Genomic DNA, 16,453 nt, shown 5'->3' with positions numbered 1-16,453 from the left:
ACAACAAATGAAGAATGCACCAAAAATGAAAGCAATGCAAGTTAAAATAGGAATGAAATAAAACTTTTTTTACAGTTAAGTTGGCAAGATATTAAATGTTTATAATATCTACTGCATGTTATATTGATTTAAAGAGAAATGTAATGGTTTAAATGTATTCATTTAGATATATTACATAATTCTAAATGTGCTAATAAAACATAGAAAAAAATGGAAATATGTACAGCAAAGCTTATAGGGAATACGTATTTTAAAATCAGGAAAAAAAACAGCATAAAAGTGTAAGTAATTTGAAAAAACATAAATTGTTTAGAAGATCGAATATAACCATATAGGGTGAATTTTTTTTTGTTTGTTTGTTTTTTGGTCTTACAAAAGGTATTGTTGCTGTAATAAATTACCATAAACTTAGCGACCAAAAAAATCACAAATTCATGGTCTTATAATTCTGTGGGTTGGAAATCTGACATGCACCTCACAGGGCTAAAATCAATCAAGGTGTCTGCAGGGCTTTTCTCCTTTCTGGAGGCCACAGAGGAGCCTTTTCCAACTTCAGAAGGTTGCCCACATTCCTTAGTTGATGGACCCCTGCATCCATCTCCACATCCAACTCTATTCTCTCTGACCATTCTTCCATAGTCACACGTCCCTCTCTTGACAGGAGGATATGTTCTCTGACTTTAGGGGCCCATGTGATCTTACCTCAAGCTCCTTAACTTAATCACATCTTCAAAGTCCCTTTTGCCATGTAAAGTAACAGATTATAGGTTCTAGGAGATAAGACATGGACATCTTTGTTTCTCTTGGTACAAAATCCTCAAGAATCTTACGGATCTCCTGCATTTATCATGGGGATTTCCTCCATCAGACATGAAGCTTCCCCACAGATCTTTCCTAGAAATTCACACATCTATTTTTTTTTATACTTTAAGTTCAAGGATATATGTGCAGGTTTGTTACATAGGTAAACATGTGTCATGGGCGTTTGTTATACAGATTATTTCATCACCCAGGTATTAAGTCTAATACCCATTAGTTATTTTTCCTGATCCTCTCCCTCTTCCAACCCTTCACCTTCTGATAGGCCTCAGTGTGTGTTGTTCCCCTCTATGTGTCCATGTATTCTCATCATTTCATTACCACTTATAAGTGAGAACATGTGGTGTTCGATTTCTGTTCCTGTATTAGTTTGCTAAGGATAATGGTCTCCAGCTCTATCCATGTCCCTGCAAAGCACATGATCTTATTCTTTTTTTTTATGGCTGCACAGTATTCCATGGTGAATATGAACCACATTTTCTTTATCTAGTCTGTCATTGCTGGACATTTAGGTTGATTACATGTCTTTGCTATTGTGAATAGTGCTGCAATAAGCATACATGTGCATGTGTCTTTATAATAGAATGATTTATATTCCTTTGGATATATACTCAGTAATTGGATTGCTGGGTCAAATAGTATTTCTGTCTTTAGGTCTTTGAGGAATTGCCACATTGTCTTCCACAGTAGTTGAACTAGTTTACACCCCCAGCAACAGTGGGTATAAGCATTCCTTTTTCTCCACAACCTTGTCAGTATCTGTTGTTTTTAGACCTTTTAATAATAATCATTCTGACTGGTGTGAGATGGTATCTCACTGTAGTTTTGATTTGCATTTCTCTAACGATCAGTGATGCTGAGCTTTTTTTCATATGATTGCTGGTTGCATGTATGTCTTCTCTTGAGAAATATCTGTTGATGTCCTTTGCCCACTTTTTAATGGGGTTGTTTTTCTTGTAAATTTGTTTAAGTACCTTATAGATGTTGGATGTTAGATCTTCATCAGAGGCATAGTTTGCAAAAATTTTCTCCCAGTCTGTAAGTTGTCTATTCACTCTGATGATAGCTTCTTTTGCTGTGTAGAAACTCTTTAGTTTAATTAGATCCCATTTTTCCTTTTTTTTTTTTTTTTTTGAGAGTGCTATAAAATCTTTCATTTTGTGTTAAGAGCACATAAGGCCAAGACAAGGACTAAACATAAAATGCCACTCAAAAGTGTTAATCTGGTGGCCTACCATAGATCCCATTTTTCAATTTTTGCTTTTATTGCAATTGCTTTTGAAGTCTTTGTCATGAACTCTTTGCCCATGCCTATGTCCTGAATGGTATTGCCTAGGTCATCTTCCAGGGTTTTTATAGTTTTTAGTTTTACATTTAATTCTCTAATCTATCTTGAGATAATTTTTATATATGGTGTAAGGAAGAGGACCAGTTTCAATTTTCTGTATACAGCTAGCTGATTATCCCAGTACCATTTACTGAATACGGAAACCTTTTGCCATCGCTTGTTTTTGTCAGGTTTGTTGAAGATCAGATAGTTGTAGGTGTTTGGACTTATTTATGGGTTCTCTCTTCTGTTCCACTGGGCTATGTGTCTGTTCTTGTACCAGTACCATGTTGATTTGGTTACTGTATTAGTCCGTTTTCACACTGTTGATAAAGACATACCCAAGACTGGGTAATTTATACAGGAAAAAGAGTTTAATGGACTTACAGTTCCATGTGGCTGGAGAAGCCTCATAATCATGGTGGAAGACAAGAAGGAGCAAGTCACGTCTTACATGGATGACGGCAGGCAAAGAGACAGAGCTTACGCAGGGAAACTCCCCCTTATAAAACTACCAGATCTCATGAAGACATATTCACTATTATGAGAATAGCACAGGAAAAACTGGCCCCCTTAATTCAACTACCTTCCACTGGGTCCCTCCCACAACACTTGGGAATTGTGGGAGATACAATTCAAGATGAGATTTGGCTGGGGACACAGCCAAACCATATCAGTTAATGTAGCCTTGTAGTATGGCTTGAAGTTGGGTAGCATGATGTCTCCAGCTTTGTTCTTTTTGCTTAGAATTGCCTTCACTATTCAGGCTCTTTTTTGGCTCCATGTGGATTCTAAAATCATATTTTCTAGTTATGTGAGGAAAGTCAATGTTAGCTTAATGGTAATAGCATTGAATTTATAAATTGCTTTGGGCAGTATGGCCATTTTAAAATGATATTGATTCTTCCTGTCCATGAACATGGAATGTTTTTCCATTTGTTTGTGTCATCTCTCATTTCTTTGAACAGGGTTTTAGTTCTCCTTGTAGAGATCTTTCACCTCCCTAATTAGCTGTATTCTTAGGTATTTTATTCTTTTTGTAGCAACACACATCTATTTTTGATTTCTGCTGAGATGGCTGAGGGACTCAAGAGTCACATGCCTCATCTCTTCAAATAACTTTTTATGTGAATGAATAATCTGACCTTTCACTACTTCCCAGGGAACTTGCAAAAAGTCTTGCTTGTCTCTACCAAGCACACATCCCTGACAATGAATCTCCTTATTTTATCGTGTTTTTTGACCTAGATAGGCTGAGAATTTTCTAAATCATCAAGACTTCATTCTTTTTTCATTTAGCAGCTCTTCCTTCAATATAGCTCTTCCCTCTTGCATTTTACTGTAATTAGCAAAAGATACCACAACACACCATGATTACTGTATTTGGAAATCTCCTTAGCTATAGATCCAGAAAGTTCTGCTTTTCACATGAGTACAGGACAGGCCACTATATAATAAGGAGGCCTTTTCCACATCTTTCTTATGTCCTTCTGAGCCCTCACCAATAACACAGTTAACCTCCATATTTTTACTAACAGTCTGCTCATGATGATCCAGGTCTTCTCTAATGCAATATAGACTTTCTCTCTCATGTTATTTACTTCCTTCTCAGCCCTCACTAGCATAGTCTTTAGCATCCATGTTTCTACCAAGAACTACTCAGGGCAATATAGGCATAAAACTCTGGCATTAAAAACATATTTGTAACACTAAAAGCAAGTAAATTCTTATTTAGTCTTACTTTTTTTCCTCTTGGGTTTTCCCAAAGTAGAGTTGTTTCCAATATCCACAGTATCTAGAAAATAACAAGTTGTAGTGAGGAAATAGAAATTAATAAATAAAAGTTACAGATTTTAGGACAATTTATACTACAGAAGGCTTGAGTTTATAAAGATGTTTAGATACTTATTCTTCTCTTTCTTCCAGAGGAATCAAAAACCCACTGAAATGAGAACTAGGAGTCTAGGATGGGCCCTGGGTCTTCTATCAAAAATACGTGTTGGGCTAAGAAGAGTAGACCTGCTGTCTTTCCTCCTGACAATTAAGTACCAGGATTAGTTGTCTTTTGAGTGTGGCCTTTCTAAGTTGTAGCAAAGTAACACTATTATCTACCAGCAGAAGTTCACTGGGGTATCCTGGGCTTCATGGAATATTGGGTGTAACTTAATATACTAATGCAATCAACAAGATAACTGCATTTCAAAGAGTATACTTTTATGACATCATCTATGTCTAATCAGCAGAGTCCATCCTCTTAAATATTACTTTATAGCGATCTCTTGCCTTCCTGCAGTTCCCCAAAGGCTCAAGTGAACCAAATGCAAAGAATAGGATTCTAGACAGACTGGAGCACCTACCTCCACCCTACTGGGGGTCTGTGGGGCCCACTGAGCCACCCCCATCCCACAGCCCTCAGACAGCCTTACCCATTGTGCCACATGCTTGATCACTTTCCATCTTTACTTCTGGGCCTCCTGGCACCTCTTCTGAGAAACACATGACACAGGAACACTTCTCATTTTCATATGCTGATTGCTCTGCTCCTGGGCCAAAATTGTGATTCATGAAGACTTTCAGTTTGACACAGTGACTCTCTTTTCTGCACCCTTGTTGCTCCCCTTCTTTACTTTTTCCTCTGAAATCTTCTCCTTTCACTGCTCCTCCTTATATTTGATTCTTCCTTTAAGTCTATTTTTTTCTCCTCCTTTTTCTCTTTATCAGAACTCTGTTTCCGTTTTCACTATTTTTAAGTCATAATTACCTGATACATCATCATGTAGCAGGCTAGAAGCGAGCTCTTCTGATTCTCCTTCTTCATTCATTGGGTGATCTTCTAGTTCACCAGACACTAATGAGAAACAAGAAAATTACTGTCCAAGGATCCTGACACAGTGACCAGAGAAGAGTTTCTAGTGCTGTCATACTACAAACTGATATTCTGAGCTAAGATGAACTGTTCTCTGGAAAAAAATGTACTTTCTCCAATAATCACATTTGACACTTAACAGAGCCATGCTCTCCCCATGTTATGCACTTCATCCTCCTTTTTTCTACTTTTATTTTCGTACTTGTAGTACTGAGAATAAAGCAAGAAAACTCTCATCATTCCAGAAAATACTACTGTTCTTTGACAATAGTAAAAAGCAACTATTTAAACTCATCCCAATTGGCCATTGACTACTTATATCACTAACCATATTTCTGAAAGCAAGCCCATCAGTGGCAGTTCTACATATCTGAAGCCCAGCCATCAGCAACAGCCCCCTCCACAAAGCCTGCATTGATGGCCAAATGCTAAATTACTCATAAACACTCCTGTTTCTGAAGGTCTGGGGTCCCTAAACAATATGCTTCCTAAAACTCTATATAAAAATGCAGTTTCCATTTCTATAAAGACTGTGTCTTATAAGCACAGGGCCTCCTCCCACCAGATGCCTTGCTTGGCAAGGAATAAATCAGCTTTAAGTTTCAGTTAATGAGTACTAGCCTAGCCCTTCAAAAATTGGAGTTCCTGCCGAGATAATCTTGAAGATTCTTGCTGGGGAGTGTCCTGTGGGGCCCTTGGATCCACAAGCATGAATCTCAGGCCACTGTGTCCATCTCAGGCCATTTTTCTGACCTACTGCCAAGTGAATCTTTCTCAGAAACATCTTGAACCATCTGACTTGTTTCATTGAACTCTTAGTTCTGAATTTATCTTATTTAAAGATGGGCAGGGCATACAATTAGATAGAATTAGATATTTTGGGTTGGAAGTACACCACTTAGCAAACATTTTCTCAGTTAATGTGCTTATTTATTCACTACTTCATCTACTGTTACCTTTCTTTTGTCTTTTTTTTTTTTTTTTTTTTTTTGAGACAGAATTTTGCTCTTGTTGCCAAGGCTGGAGTGCAATGGTACAATCTCGGCTCACTGCAACCTCCACCTCCCGGGTTCAAGTGATTCTCCTGTCTCAGCCTCCCAAAGTAGCTAGGATTACAGGTGCCCACTACCACACCTGGTTAATTTTTGTATTTTTAGTAGAGAGGAGGTTTCACCATGTTGGCCAGGCTGGTCTCGAACTCCTGACCTCAGGTGATCCACTCACCTCGGCCTCCCAAAGTGCTGGGATTATAAATGTGAGCCACCGCACCCGACCTCTTCTGTCTATTTTTAAAAAGTCTTATCTCTGCTAGGCATGGTGGCTGACACCTGTAATAGGTCATATTACAGGCAGATTGCTTGAGCTCAGGAATTCCAGACCATCCTGGGCAACATAGCAAAACTCTACCAAAAAAAGTCTTATTTCATGTGTGTTTGTTCCTGATTTTCCTGTGCTTTCTGAATGTTAGAAGATAGTGATCCAAAGCAAACAGATGGTGGCCAAGGTCTGCTAAGTCCTCAATTCAAGCCAGCCCCCAAAACTAATGGATGTGGGTCCATTGGACAGTAGCCTAACGGTGCAAAGATGTTTGGCCACACTTTCTCTTGAGTCCCTCATCAAAACCTTCATGAGGGCACCTAGTGTCTTGTCAATTTGTGAAAGAAAATCATTTTGTTTAGTATGCAATCTGGAGTCAACTACAATCATGTAATTAATCGTATGTTCCCTTTTCAGTTACTGCTTCATTCATGTGGAACACACCATTCACGCTTGTACTGAAACATAGCAGCCTCTTTGCTGTTTGCCATGGGATTGTCTTTGCCAAAGCCATAATCTCCCCCTGACAAAAGTTTCACTTCCTCTGTATACTTTCATCATGATTCTAACTCTTGTACTTTTCTTAATAACTAGCAACATTTTCGCTAAAATGACTCTGGCTTATGACGGGGAAGTTTTGCCATGTCCAAAGTAAGTAACACATTTGACAAGTAGATCTATAAAAGAAGAGAAAAAAGTCACCAAATGTTCCCACGTCTCAACCAGTAACCCGTTACTTTCAGACCATTATCTGAGGAACACTCTTTTCAACAAAACCTCTATAAATGTAATAGGCAGGGATCTATTCTGCAAATGGAACTACCAGATTAAAGGTTCAGAAGAAGGACTAATTTTAGAAGTCCTGGAAAATTCCCTGACACATGATCTATGTGTAGTTGACCTGAACATTAGTATACCTACACTATGCATGATTTGAGATCTGCAAGCAATAAACAAAATAGGTATACCTCACTTCCCTGTACCTCCTAACCGGATTACTACGATCTCTTCAGTCGCACCTAAAGCCAAAATTTTTAATGTATTTATGTTCAGCTTTGTTTAATGTCTCATTTGATAAATATTATTTGCTTGGGAAAATCAATGGCTCATCTGGACAGTTATTTTCTAGGAATTTCCTTGATGATAGGCAGAATTCTAAGATGGCCCCAAATATTTCTTTCCCTAATCCTGAGGACTGTGAACATGAGATATTACTTCCATAATTGGCAGAGCTGGCCTTAAGAAAGACTAACAGAGTGGATCTGGTCTAACCATATGAGCCTTTTAAGAGCAGGAAGTTTTCTCTAGCCAGCAGCAGAAGCGGAAGTCAGAGATTCAAAGAATGAGAAGGATTCCACACAAGATTGCTGGCTTGAAGATGGAGTGGAGCTCCAGGAGCTGAGAGTGGTCCGTGACCGACAATCAGTAACAAAGCAGTGACCTCAGTTCAACAACCACGAGGAGCTGGATTATGTCAACAACCTGGGTGAGCTTGATTGCAAGATTTTTCTCAGAGCCTTCAGATAAGACTTCAGCTGGGCTGACATCTTAATTTCAGCCTAGGGAGACTCTAAGCAGGGAACTGAGTTGAGCCCACCCACACTTCTGCTGGCAGGACTGTGAGATAACAAGCAGGTATTGTAGTAAGCCACTACATTTGTGGTCATTTGTCATGCAGCAATGAAAAACGAACACAATGAAAATCCTCTTCCAAGTTTTAAATACAACCTAAGGGATACAAAGCTCAGACATGCATCTTCTCCGATCCGAGACATAGGTCACCTCTATTATACTCTACAGATCTGGATATTTCTTTTTTTTGTTTGTTTTTTTTTTTTTGAGACGGAGTCTCGCTCTGTCGCCCAGGCTGGAGTGCTGTGGCTGGATCTCAGCTCACTGCAAGCTCCGCCTCCCGGGTTCCCGCCATTCTCCTGCCTCAGCCTCCCGAGTAGCTGGGACTACAGGCGCCCCCACCTCGCCCGGCTAGTTTTTTGTATTTTTTAGTAGAGACGGGGTTTCACCGGGTTAGCCAGGATGGTCTCGATCTCCTGACGTTGTGATCCGCCGGTCTCGGCCTCCCAAAGTGCTGGGATTACAGGCTTGAGCCACCGCGCCCAGCCAGATCTGGATATTTCTTAATCTATTCATTGAGTTGGGCAAAAATGGACACAAAACTTCTAAGGAAAAACTCCAGTTCTGTAAAACAAACAAAATGAAACAAAACAAAAACTAGGCTATTTTCTCAGCCATAATCTATTGGCTGAGGAAATAATATTATATAAAGAAATGTTACAATGTCTCCAAAGTTTTCCAAGACCAGTGACTAAAGGAAAGATAAGAGGATTTCCAGGATTAACTGAGTCTTGAAGACAATGGCGGTCAATCTTTTCTGAAATACCAGGCCTCCCTACATTTGACCACATCAAATATCTTGGGGCCATTCTCATGGAACACACAAATGGAACAGATCTTCATGATTGTAAAATACTCCTTCATCAATCACCTACACCGAATCCTCTATTATCACATTATCAGGAGACAGGTCTCCTGTCTCCCTTTCTCATTTATCATAATCCTTTTCTTTTATACGTACATAAAAAATAGGCCATGGTTCGTGACCAGCCTGAGCAACATGACCCTCTGAAGGAAGCAGACTGCAACTGCAGGACCCAGGAGACCCTCCCTAAAACTGTGAGAGCCCCAACTGCAGAAGCGGGAAAAGGAGACCCTCCTCTCCCAAACACACACCCCCACTGGAGAAGCTGAAGGTCTGTTTGCAGGAGAAGTTTCCAACTTTACCTGGAGCTGAGTCAATCTGAAGAGGTGAGTGAAATACAGGGGTAGAGGAAGCAGCTGAAAGGCCCTGGGAGCTGGCTGGGTCCCCTAGCAGGCCATTCCTGTCTGGCACCACAGGGATGCAACAGGAGAGGAGTAGGGATTAAAACTACACAGGGAGAAGCAAATCTCTAGCTGAACTTTGCAACAATTTGAACAGGAATGAGAAGCCTCCTGCACCTCTTGTGAGGGTGCAAATCTGGTATGCAGACTCCACAGGTGGGGAAGAACTAAGCTTTTTTCTTTTGCAGCTGTGAGGCAGATAGCCTGGGGCAGGTTTTCAAGCCTGGAAATGGTCTGGGGGCTGTTGGGGTGGGGCATGGTGGGAGTGAGTCTGGCCCTTTGGTTTGCTTGGGAGCTGGGTGAGGCCTGTGACTGCCAGCTTTCCCCCATTTCCTGGACAACCTGCATGACTCAGCAGAGGCATCCATAATCCTCCTAGGTACACAACTCCAGTGACACAGGAATCTCACCCCCACCCCCCTCAGCAGCTGCAGCAAGACTTGCCCAAAGAGAGTCTTAGCTCAGACATGGCTAGCCCCTCCCCCACCTGATGGTTCTTCCTTATCCACCCTGGTAGCTGAAGACAAAGGGCACACAATCTTAGGAATTCTAGGGCCTGCCCACCACCGATTCCTTCCCATAAAACCACAGCTGATGTTCTCTGGAAAGCGCCACCTCCTGGCAGTAGGCCAACGAGCACAAAAATAGAGCATTAAACCACCAAAGCTAAGGACCCCCATGGAGTTCATTGCACCCCTGTCACCTCCAGCAGAACAGGCACTGGTATCCACAGCTGAGAGACCCATAGATGGTTCACATCACAGGACTCTGTGCAGACAACCCCTACCAGGAGCCTGGTAGGCTCGCTGGGTCACTAGACCTAGAAAAGAGACGACAATCATTGCAATTTGACTCACAGGAAGCCACATCCACAGAAAAAGGAGGAGAGTACTACATCAAGGGAACATCTCGTGGGACAAAAGAATCTGAACAACAACCTTCAGTCCTAGGCCCTTCCTCTGACAGAGCCTACTCAAATGAGAAGGAACCAGAAAACCAACCCTGGTAAGATAACAAAACAAGACTCTTTAACACACCCCAAAAAATCACACTAGTTCGCCAGCAATGGATCCAAACCAAGAAGAAATCCCTGATTTACCCGGAAAAGAATTCAGGAGGTTAGTTATTAAGCTAATCAGGGAGGGACCAGAGAAAGGCAAAGCCCAGTGCAAGGAAATCCAAAATATGATACAAGAAGTGAAGGGAGAAATATTCCAGGAAATAGATAGCTTAAAGAAAATCCATAAAAAATTCAGGAAACTTTGGACACACTTTTGGAAATGTGAAATACTCTGGAAAACCTCAGCAATAGAATTGAACAAGTAGAAGAAAGAAATTCAGAGTTCAAAGACAAGATCTTTGAATTACCCCAATCCAACAAAGACAAAGTAAAAAGAATAAGAAGATATGAACAAAGCCTCCAAGAAGTCTGGGATTATGTTAAATGACCATACCTAAGAATAATCGGTGCTCCTGAGGAAGAAGAGAATTCTAAAAGCTTGGAAAACATATTTTGGGGAATAATTGAAGAAAACTTCCCTGGCCTTGCTAGAGACCTAGACATCCAAATACAAGAAGCACATAGAACACCAGGGAAATTCATTACAAAAAGATCTTTGCCGAGGCATATTGTCTTCAGGTTAACCAAATTTAAGACGAAGGAAAGAATCTTAAGAGCTGTGAGACCGAAGCACCAGGTAACCTCTAAAGGAGAATCTATCATATTAACAGCAGATTTCTCAGCAGAAACCCTACAAGCTAGAAGGGACTGGGGCCCTAATCCCTTCTAGCTTGTCTGATAAACAATTATCAGACAAGTCTTTTGTATCCAGCAAAACTAAGCATCATGTATGAAGGAAAGATACAGTCTTTTTCAGACAAACAAATACTGAGAGAATTTGCCATTACCACGCCACCACTACAAGAACCACTAAAAGGAGCACTAAATATTGAAACAAATCCTAGAAACACATCAAAACAGAACCTCTTTAAAGCATAAATCACACAGGACCTATAAAACAAAAATAAAATACAAATTTAAAAGTTAAAAAAAACAAAGTACACAGGCAACAAAAAGCACAATGAATGTAATTGTACCTCACATTTTAATACTAACATTGAATGTAAATGGCCTCAATGCTCCACTTAAAAGATACAGAACCACAGAACCGATAAGAACTCACCAACCATCTGTTGACTTTAGGAGACTCACCTAGCACATAAAGACTCACATAAACTTAAAGTAAAGGGGTGGAAAAAGGCATTTCATGCAAAAGGACACAAAAAGCAAGCAGGGGTAGCTATTCTTATATCAGACAAAACAAACTTTAAGGCAACAGCAGTTAACAGAGACATGGAGGGACACTGTATAATGGTAAAAAGCCTTATCCAACAGGAAAATATCACAGTTCTAAACATATATGCACCTAACACTGGAGCTCCCAAATTTATAAAACAATTACTAATAGACCTAAGAAATGAGATAGACAGCAACACAATAATAGTGGAGAACTTCAATGCTCCACTGACAGCACTAGACAGGTCATCAAGACAGGAAGTCAACAACGAAACAATGGATTTAAACTATATCTTGGAACAAATGGATTTAACAGATATAGACAGAATATTTCATCCAACAGTCACAGAATATACATTCTATTCAAGAGCACATGGAACTTTCTCTAAGATAGACCATATGATAGGCCATAAAATGAGCCTCAATAAATTTAACAAAATCGGAATTATATCAAGCACTCTCTCAGATCACAGTGGAATAAAACTGGAAATCAACTCCAAAAGGAACCTCCAAAACCATGGAAATACATGAAAATTAAATAACCTGCTCCTGAATGAGCATTGGGTCAAAAATGAAATCAAGATGGAAATTAAAAAATTCTTCAAACTGAATGACAATCAAAACCTCTGGGATACAGCAAAGGTGGTGCTAAGAGTAAAGTTTATAGCCCTAAACACCTACATCAAAAAGACCGAAAGAGCACAAACTGATACTCTAAGGTCACACCTGAAGGAACTAGAGAAATAAGAACAAATCAAACCCATACCCAACAGAAGAAAGGAAATAACCAAGATCAGAGCAGAACTAAATGAAATTGAAACAAAAAAATACAAAAGATAAATGAAACAAAAGCTGGTTCTTTGAAAAGGTAAATAAAATTAATAGACCATTGGCAAAATTAACCAAAAGGAGAGAAAACCCAAACAACGTCACTAAAAAATGAAACAGGAAATATTACAACTGACACCAGTGAAATACAAAAGGTCATTCAAGGCTACTACGAATACCTTTATGCACATAAACTAGAAAACACAGAAGAGATGGATAAATTCCTGGAAAAACACAATCCTCCTAGTGTAAATCAGGAAGAATTAGATACCCTGCACAGATCAATAACAAGCAGCAAGACTGAAATGGTAATTTAAAAATTACCAACAAAAAAAAAGTCCAGGATCAGACGAATTCACAGTAGAATTCCACCAGACAGTCAAAGAATTGGTACCAATCCTTTTGACACTATTCCACAAGATAGAGAAAGAAGGAACCCTCCCTAATTCATTCTGTGCAGCCAGCATCACCCTAATACCAACACCAGTAAAGGACATAACCAAAAAAGAAAACTACAGGCTGATATCCTTGATGAACATAGATGCTAAAATCCTTAACAAAATACTTGCCAATTGAATCCAACAACATATCAAAAAGATAATCCACCATGATCAAGTAGGTTTCATACTGGGGATGCAGGGATGGTTTAACATATGCAAGTCAATAAATGTGATACACCACATAAACAGAATTAAAAACAAAAATCACATGATCATTTCAATAGATGCAGAAAAAGCATTCAACAAAATCCAGCATCTCCTTATGATTAAAACTCTCCACAAAATCAGCATACAAGGGACATACCTTAATGTAATAAAAGCCACCTATGACAAACCCACAGCCAACATAATACTAAATGCGGAAATGTTGAAGCATTCCCTCTGAGAACTGAAACAAGACAAGGAAGCCTACTCTCACCACTCCTCTTCAGCATAGTACTAGAAGTCCTAGCCAGAGCAATCAGACAAGAGAAAGAAATAAAGGGCATCCAAATTGGTGAACAGGAAGTCAAACTGTCACCGTTTGCTGACAATGTGACTGTTTACCTTGAAATCCCTAAGGACTACCCCAGAAAGCTCCTAGAACTGATAAAAGAATTCAGCAAAGCTTCTGGATACAAGATTAATGTACACAAATCAGTAGCTTTTCTATACAACCACAGTGACCAAGCAGAGAATCAAATCAAGAACTCAACCCATTTTACAATAACTGCAAGAAAAAAAAACAAAAAACCAAACTTAGGAATATACCAAACCAGGGAGTCAAAATACCTCTATAAGGAAAACTACAAAACATTGCTGAAGGAAATCATAGACAACATGAACAAATGAAAATACATCCCATGCTTCATGGATGGGTAGAATCAATATTGTGAAAATGATCATACTGCCAAAAGCAATCACAAATTCATGCAATCCCCATCAAAATACTACCATTCTCTTCCCAGAATTAGAAAAAACAATTCTAAAATTCACATGGAACCAAAAAAGAGCACGCAAAGCCAAAGCAAGATTAAGCAAAAAGAACAAATCTAGAGGCATCACACAACATGATTTCAAACTATACTATAAGGTCATAGTCACCAAAACAGTGTGGTACTGGTACAAAAATAGATACATAGGCCAACGGAACAGAATAGAGAACCCAGAAATAAACCCAAATACTTACAGTCAACTGATCTTTGACAAAGCAAACAAACTATAAAGTGAGGAAAGGACACCCTATTCAACAAATGGTGCTGGGATAATTGGCAAGCCACATGTAGGAGAATGAAACTGGATCCTCATCTCTCACCTTATACAAAAATCAACTCAAGATGGATCAAGGACTTAAATCTAAGGCCTGAAACTATAAAAATTCTAGAAGATAACATCAGAAAAACCCTTCTAACCATTGGCTTAGGCAATGCTTTCATGACCAAGAACCCAATAGCAAATGCAAGAAAAACAAAGATAAATATCTGGGACTTAATTAAACCTAAGCGCTTTTGCATGGCAAAAGGAACAGTCAGCGGAGTAAACAGACAACCCACACAGTGGGAGAAAATCTTCACAATCTATACATCTGACAAAAGACTAATACCCAGAATCTACAATGAACTTAAACAAATCAGTAAGAAAAAAAAACAAACAATCCCATCAAAAAGTGGGCTAAGGGCATGAATGGACAGCTCTCAAAAGAAGATATACAAATGGCCAACGAACGTATGAAAAAATTGCTCAGCATCACCAACGACCAGGGAAATTCAAACCAAAACCACAATGTGATACCACCTCACTCCTGTAAGAATGGCCATAATCAAAAAATCAAAAAACAATAGATGCTGGCATGGATGCAGTGAACAGGGAACACTTCTACACTGCTGGTGGGAACGTAAACTAGTACAGCTGCTGTGGAAAACAGTGTGGAGATTCCTTAAAGAACTAAAAATAGAACTACCATTTGATCTAGCAATGCCACTACTGGGTATCTACCCAGAGGAAAAGAAGTCATTATTCGAAAAAGATACTTGCACACGCATGTTTATAGCAGCACAATTCACAATTGCAAAATTGTGGAGCCAACCCAAATGCCCACCAATTAATGAGTGGATAAAGAAACTGTGGTATATATGTGTGTGATAATTGAAAGTCCCTACACTTCTATGAAAACTCATTATTGTTTGGCCATATGGTCAATAACAACCAGAATCATCCCAATTAATCAACAACAGCTTCTGGCCAGTACACAGGCCTCTGAAAGCCAGCCAACTATTCACTTCCCCGTGCTTCTGAAAGTCAGCCAGTTAGTAACAGCCACACTCCAGTGACCTGCTTTCACTAAAAGTCAGCTAACCACTAACAAATCTCACTTCTGAAGGCCACCAGTCACCAAGATCCACACTTCCACAAACGTTCTCTGGTCAGAGAAACTGACCCACAAGTGCAACTGTCCCTTAATTGAACAATAAATTCAGCCTTTTGTTTGAGATTAAGTGGTAGCCCCTTGTTTTTTTTTTTTTCTTCTGAAATGGAGTCTTGTCTGTCACCAGACTGGAGTGCAGCGGTGTGATCTCAGCTGACTGCAACCTCCACATCCTGGGTTCAAGCAATTCTCTTGTTTCAGTCTCCCGAGAAGCTGGGACTACAGGTGTGCTCGACCACACCCAGCTAATTTTTGTATTTTTAGTAGAGATGGGGTTTTGCCATGTTGGCCAGGCTGGCCTTGAACTCCTGACCTCAAGTGATCCACCTGCCTTGGCCTCCCAAAGTGCTGGGATTACAGGGTGACCCACCGCACCCAGCCTAGGTGGTAGCCCCTTCTACTAGTGATATCTTTTTATTATTACTCTGTGAAGGCATCTGTGGTTCTTTCTGGCTTTCTGGACTTTCTCTTCTTAACATCTCCTCTCCCTTACTGTTTTTTCCTCCTTCAGTGATGTGCTACATATGCTTTTCATATTGCCTCCCTGTTTCACTTTTCTGGCCCTATTTTTCTGGATATCTCCTATCTCGTATTGTAGATTACATTCAAGTATTTTCCAACTCTTGATAATGTTTCCTCATCTCTCCCTAATCTTTCTTTATTTGTTAAATAAGAGTATCTTTCCATTGAACCCTGGGAGAGTCTCTTGGATTCCTAAAAACCCTTTGGGCATCCACACTGGACTCAGACTATGGGACCCCACCCCAACCCATGCCCACTCATAGAACTGAAAGCCTGTAAGGAGTCATCCAGGACACTGGTCTCTGCTCTTTCTTTTTTCTTGAGTCTCATCAAACACCCGTGTCACATGCACTTCTGTGTTTCTGGCTCCTCAACACAGCAATAACAGCACCTTCCCTATCTAAGTCTTGAGGATTTTGTGGGTAAAATTATAACACTTATCAGAGTACTCTGAAAAAACACTGCATGATCCAATGACAAAATGGGGAGTACTGGTCAAAAACAGCATTTAGTCTCATAAATAGTTGATCTAAATTCTGCCAGTTAGATGGTAGAATACCATTACACTGAAGGCTTTGTCAAGTTTGTGAAAAAGTGATTAACAGTATCTACCAGCAGAGGAATGACACTCTTTTTTATTTCCATAGAGGGAGTGAGAATAGAAATTTTATATGAA

At 39.7% G+C, this 16,453-nt stretch overlaps 1 protein-coding gene across 8 annotated transcripts in view; it reads right to left on the bottom strand.

Moving 5' to 3' along the window:
* The window catches only part of SP140 (SP140 nuclear body protein), an 86,747-nt gene that overhangs the window by 43,469 nt on the left and 26,825 nt on the right, over positions 1 to 16,453 (bottom strand). For all 8 annotated transcript variants that reach the window (XR_012421546.1, XM_065526200.2, XM_065526203.2 and 5 more), the window contains 3 exons: positions 4,908 to 4,994; positions 4,573 to 4,689; positions 3,888 to 3,941 (listed from right to left, as the gene is read on the bottom strand). Coding sequence is in view for 7 of the 8 variants with exons in the window: in XM_065526200.2 (XP_065382272.1) it covers positions 3,888 to 3,941; positions 4,573 to 4,689; positions 4,908 to 4,994 (258 nt within the window). In the remaining variant the exon portion in view is untranslated. The remainder of the gene's footprint in view (positions 1 to 3,887; positions 3,942 to 4,572; positions 4,690 to 4,907; positions 4,995 to 16,453) is intronic.

Source organism: Macaca fascicularis, chromosome 12 (assembly GCF_037993035.2).
Source record: "Macaca fascicularis isolate 582-1 chromosome 12, T2T-MFA8v1.1".
NCBI lineage: Eukaryota > Metazoa > Chordata > Mammalia > Primates > Cercopithecidae > Macaca > Macaca fascicularis.
This window is presented reverse-complemented; position numbering and strand designations above follow the sequence as displayed.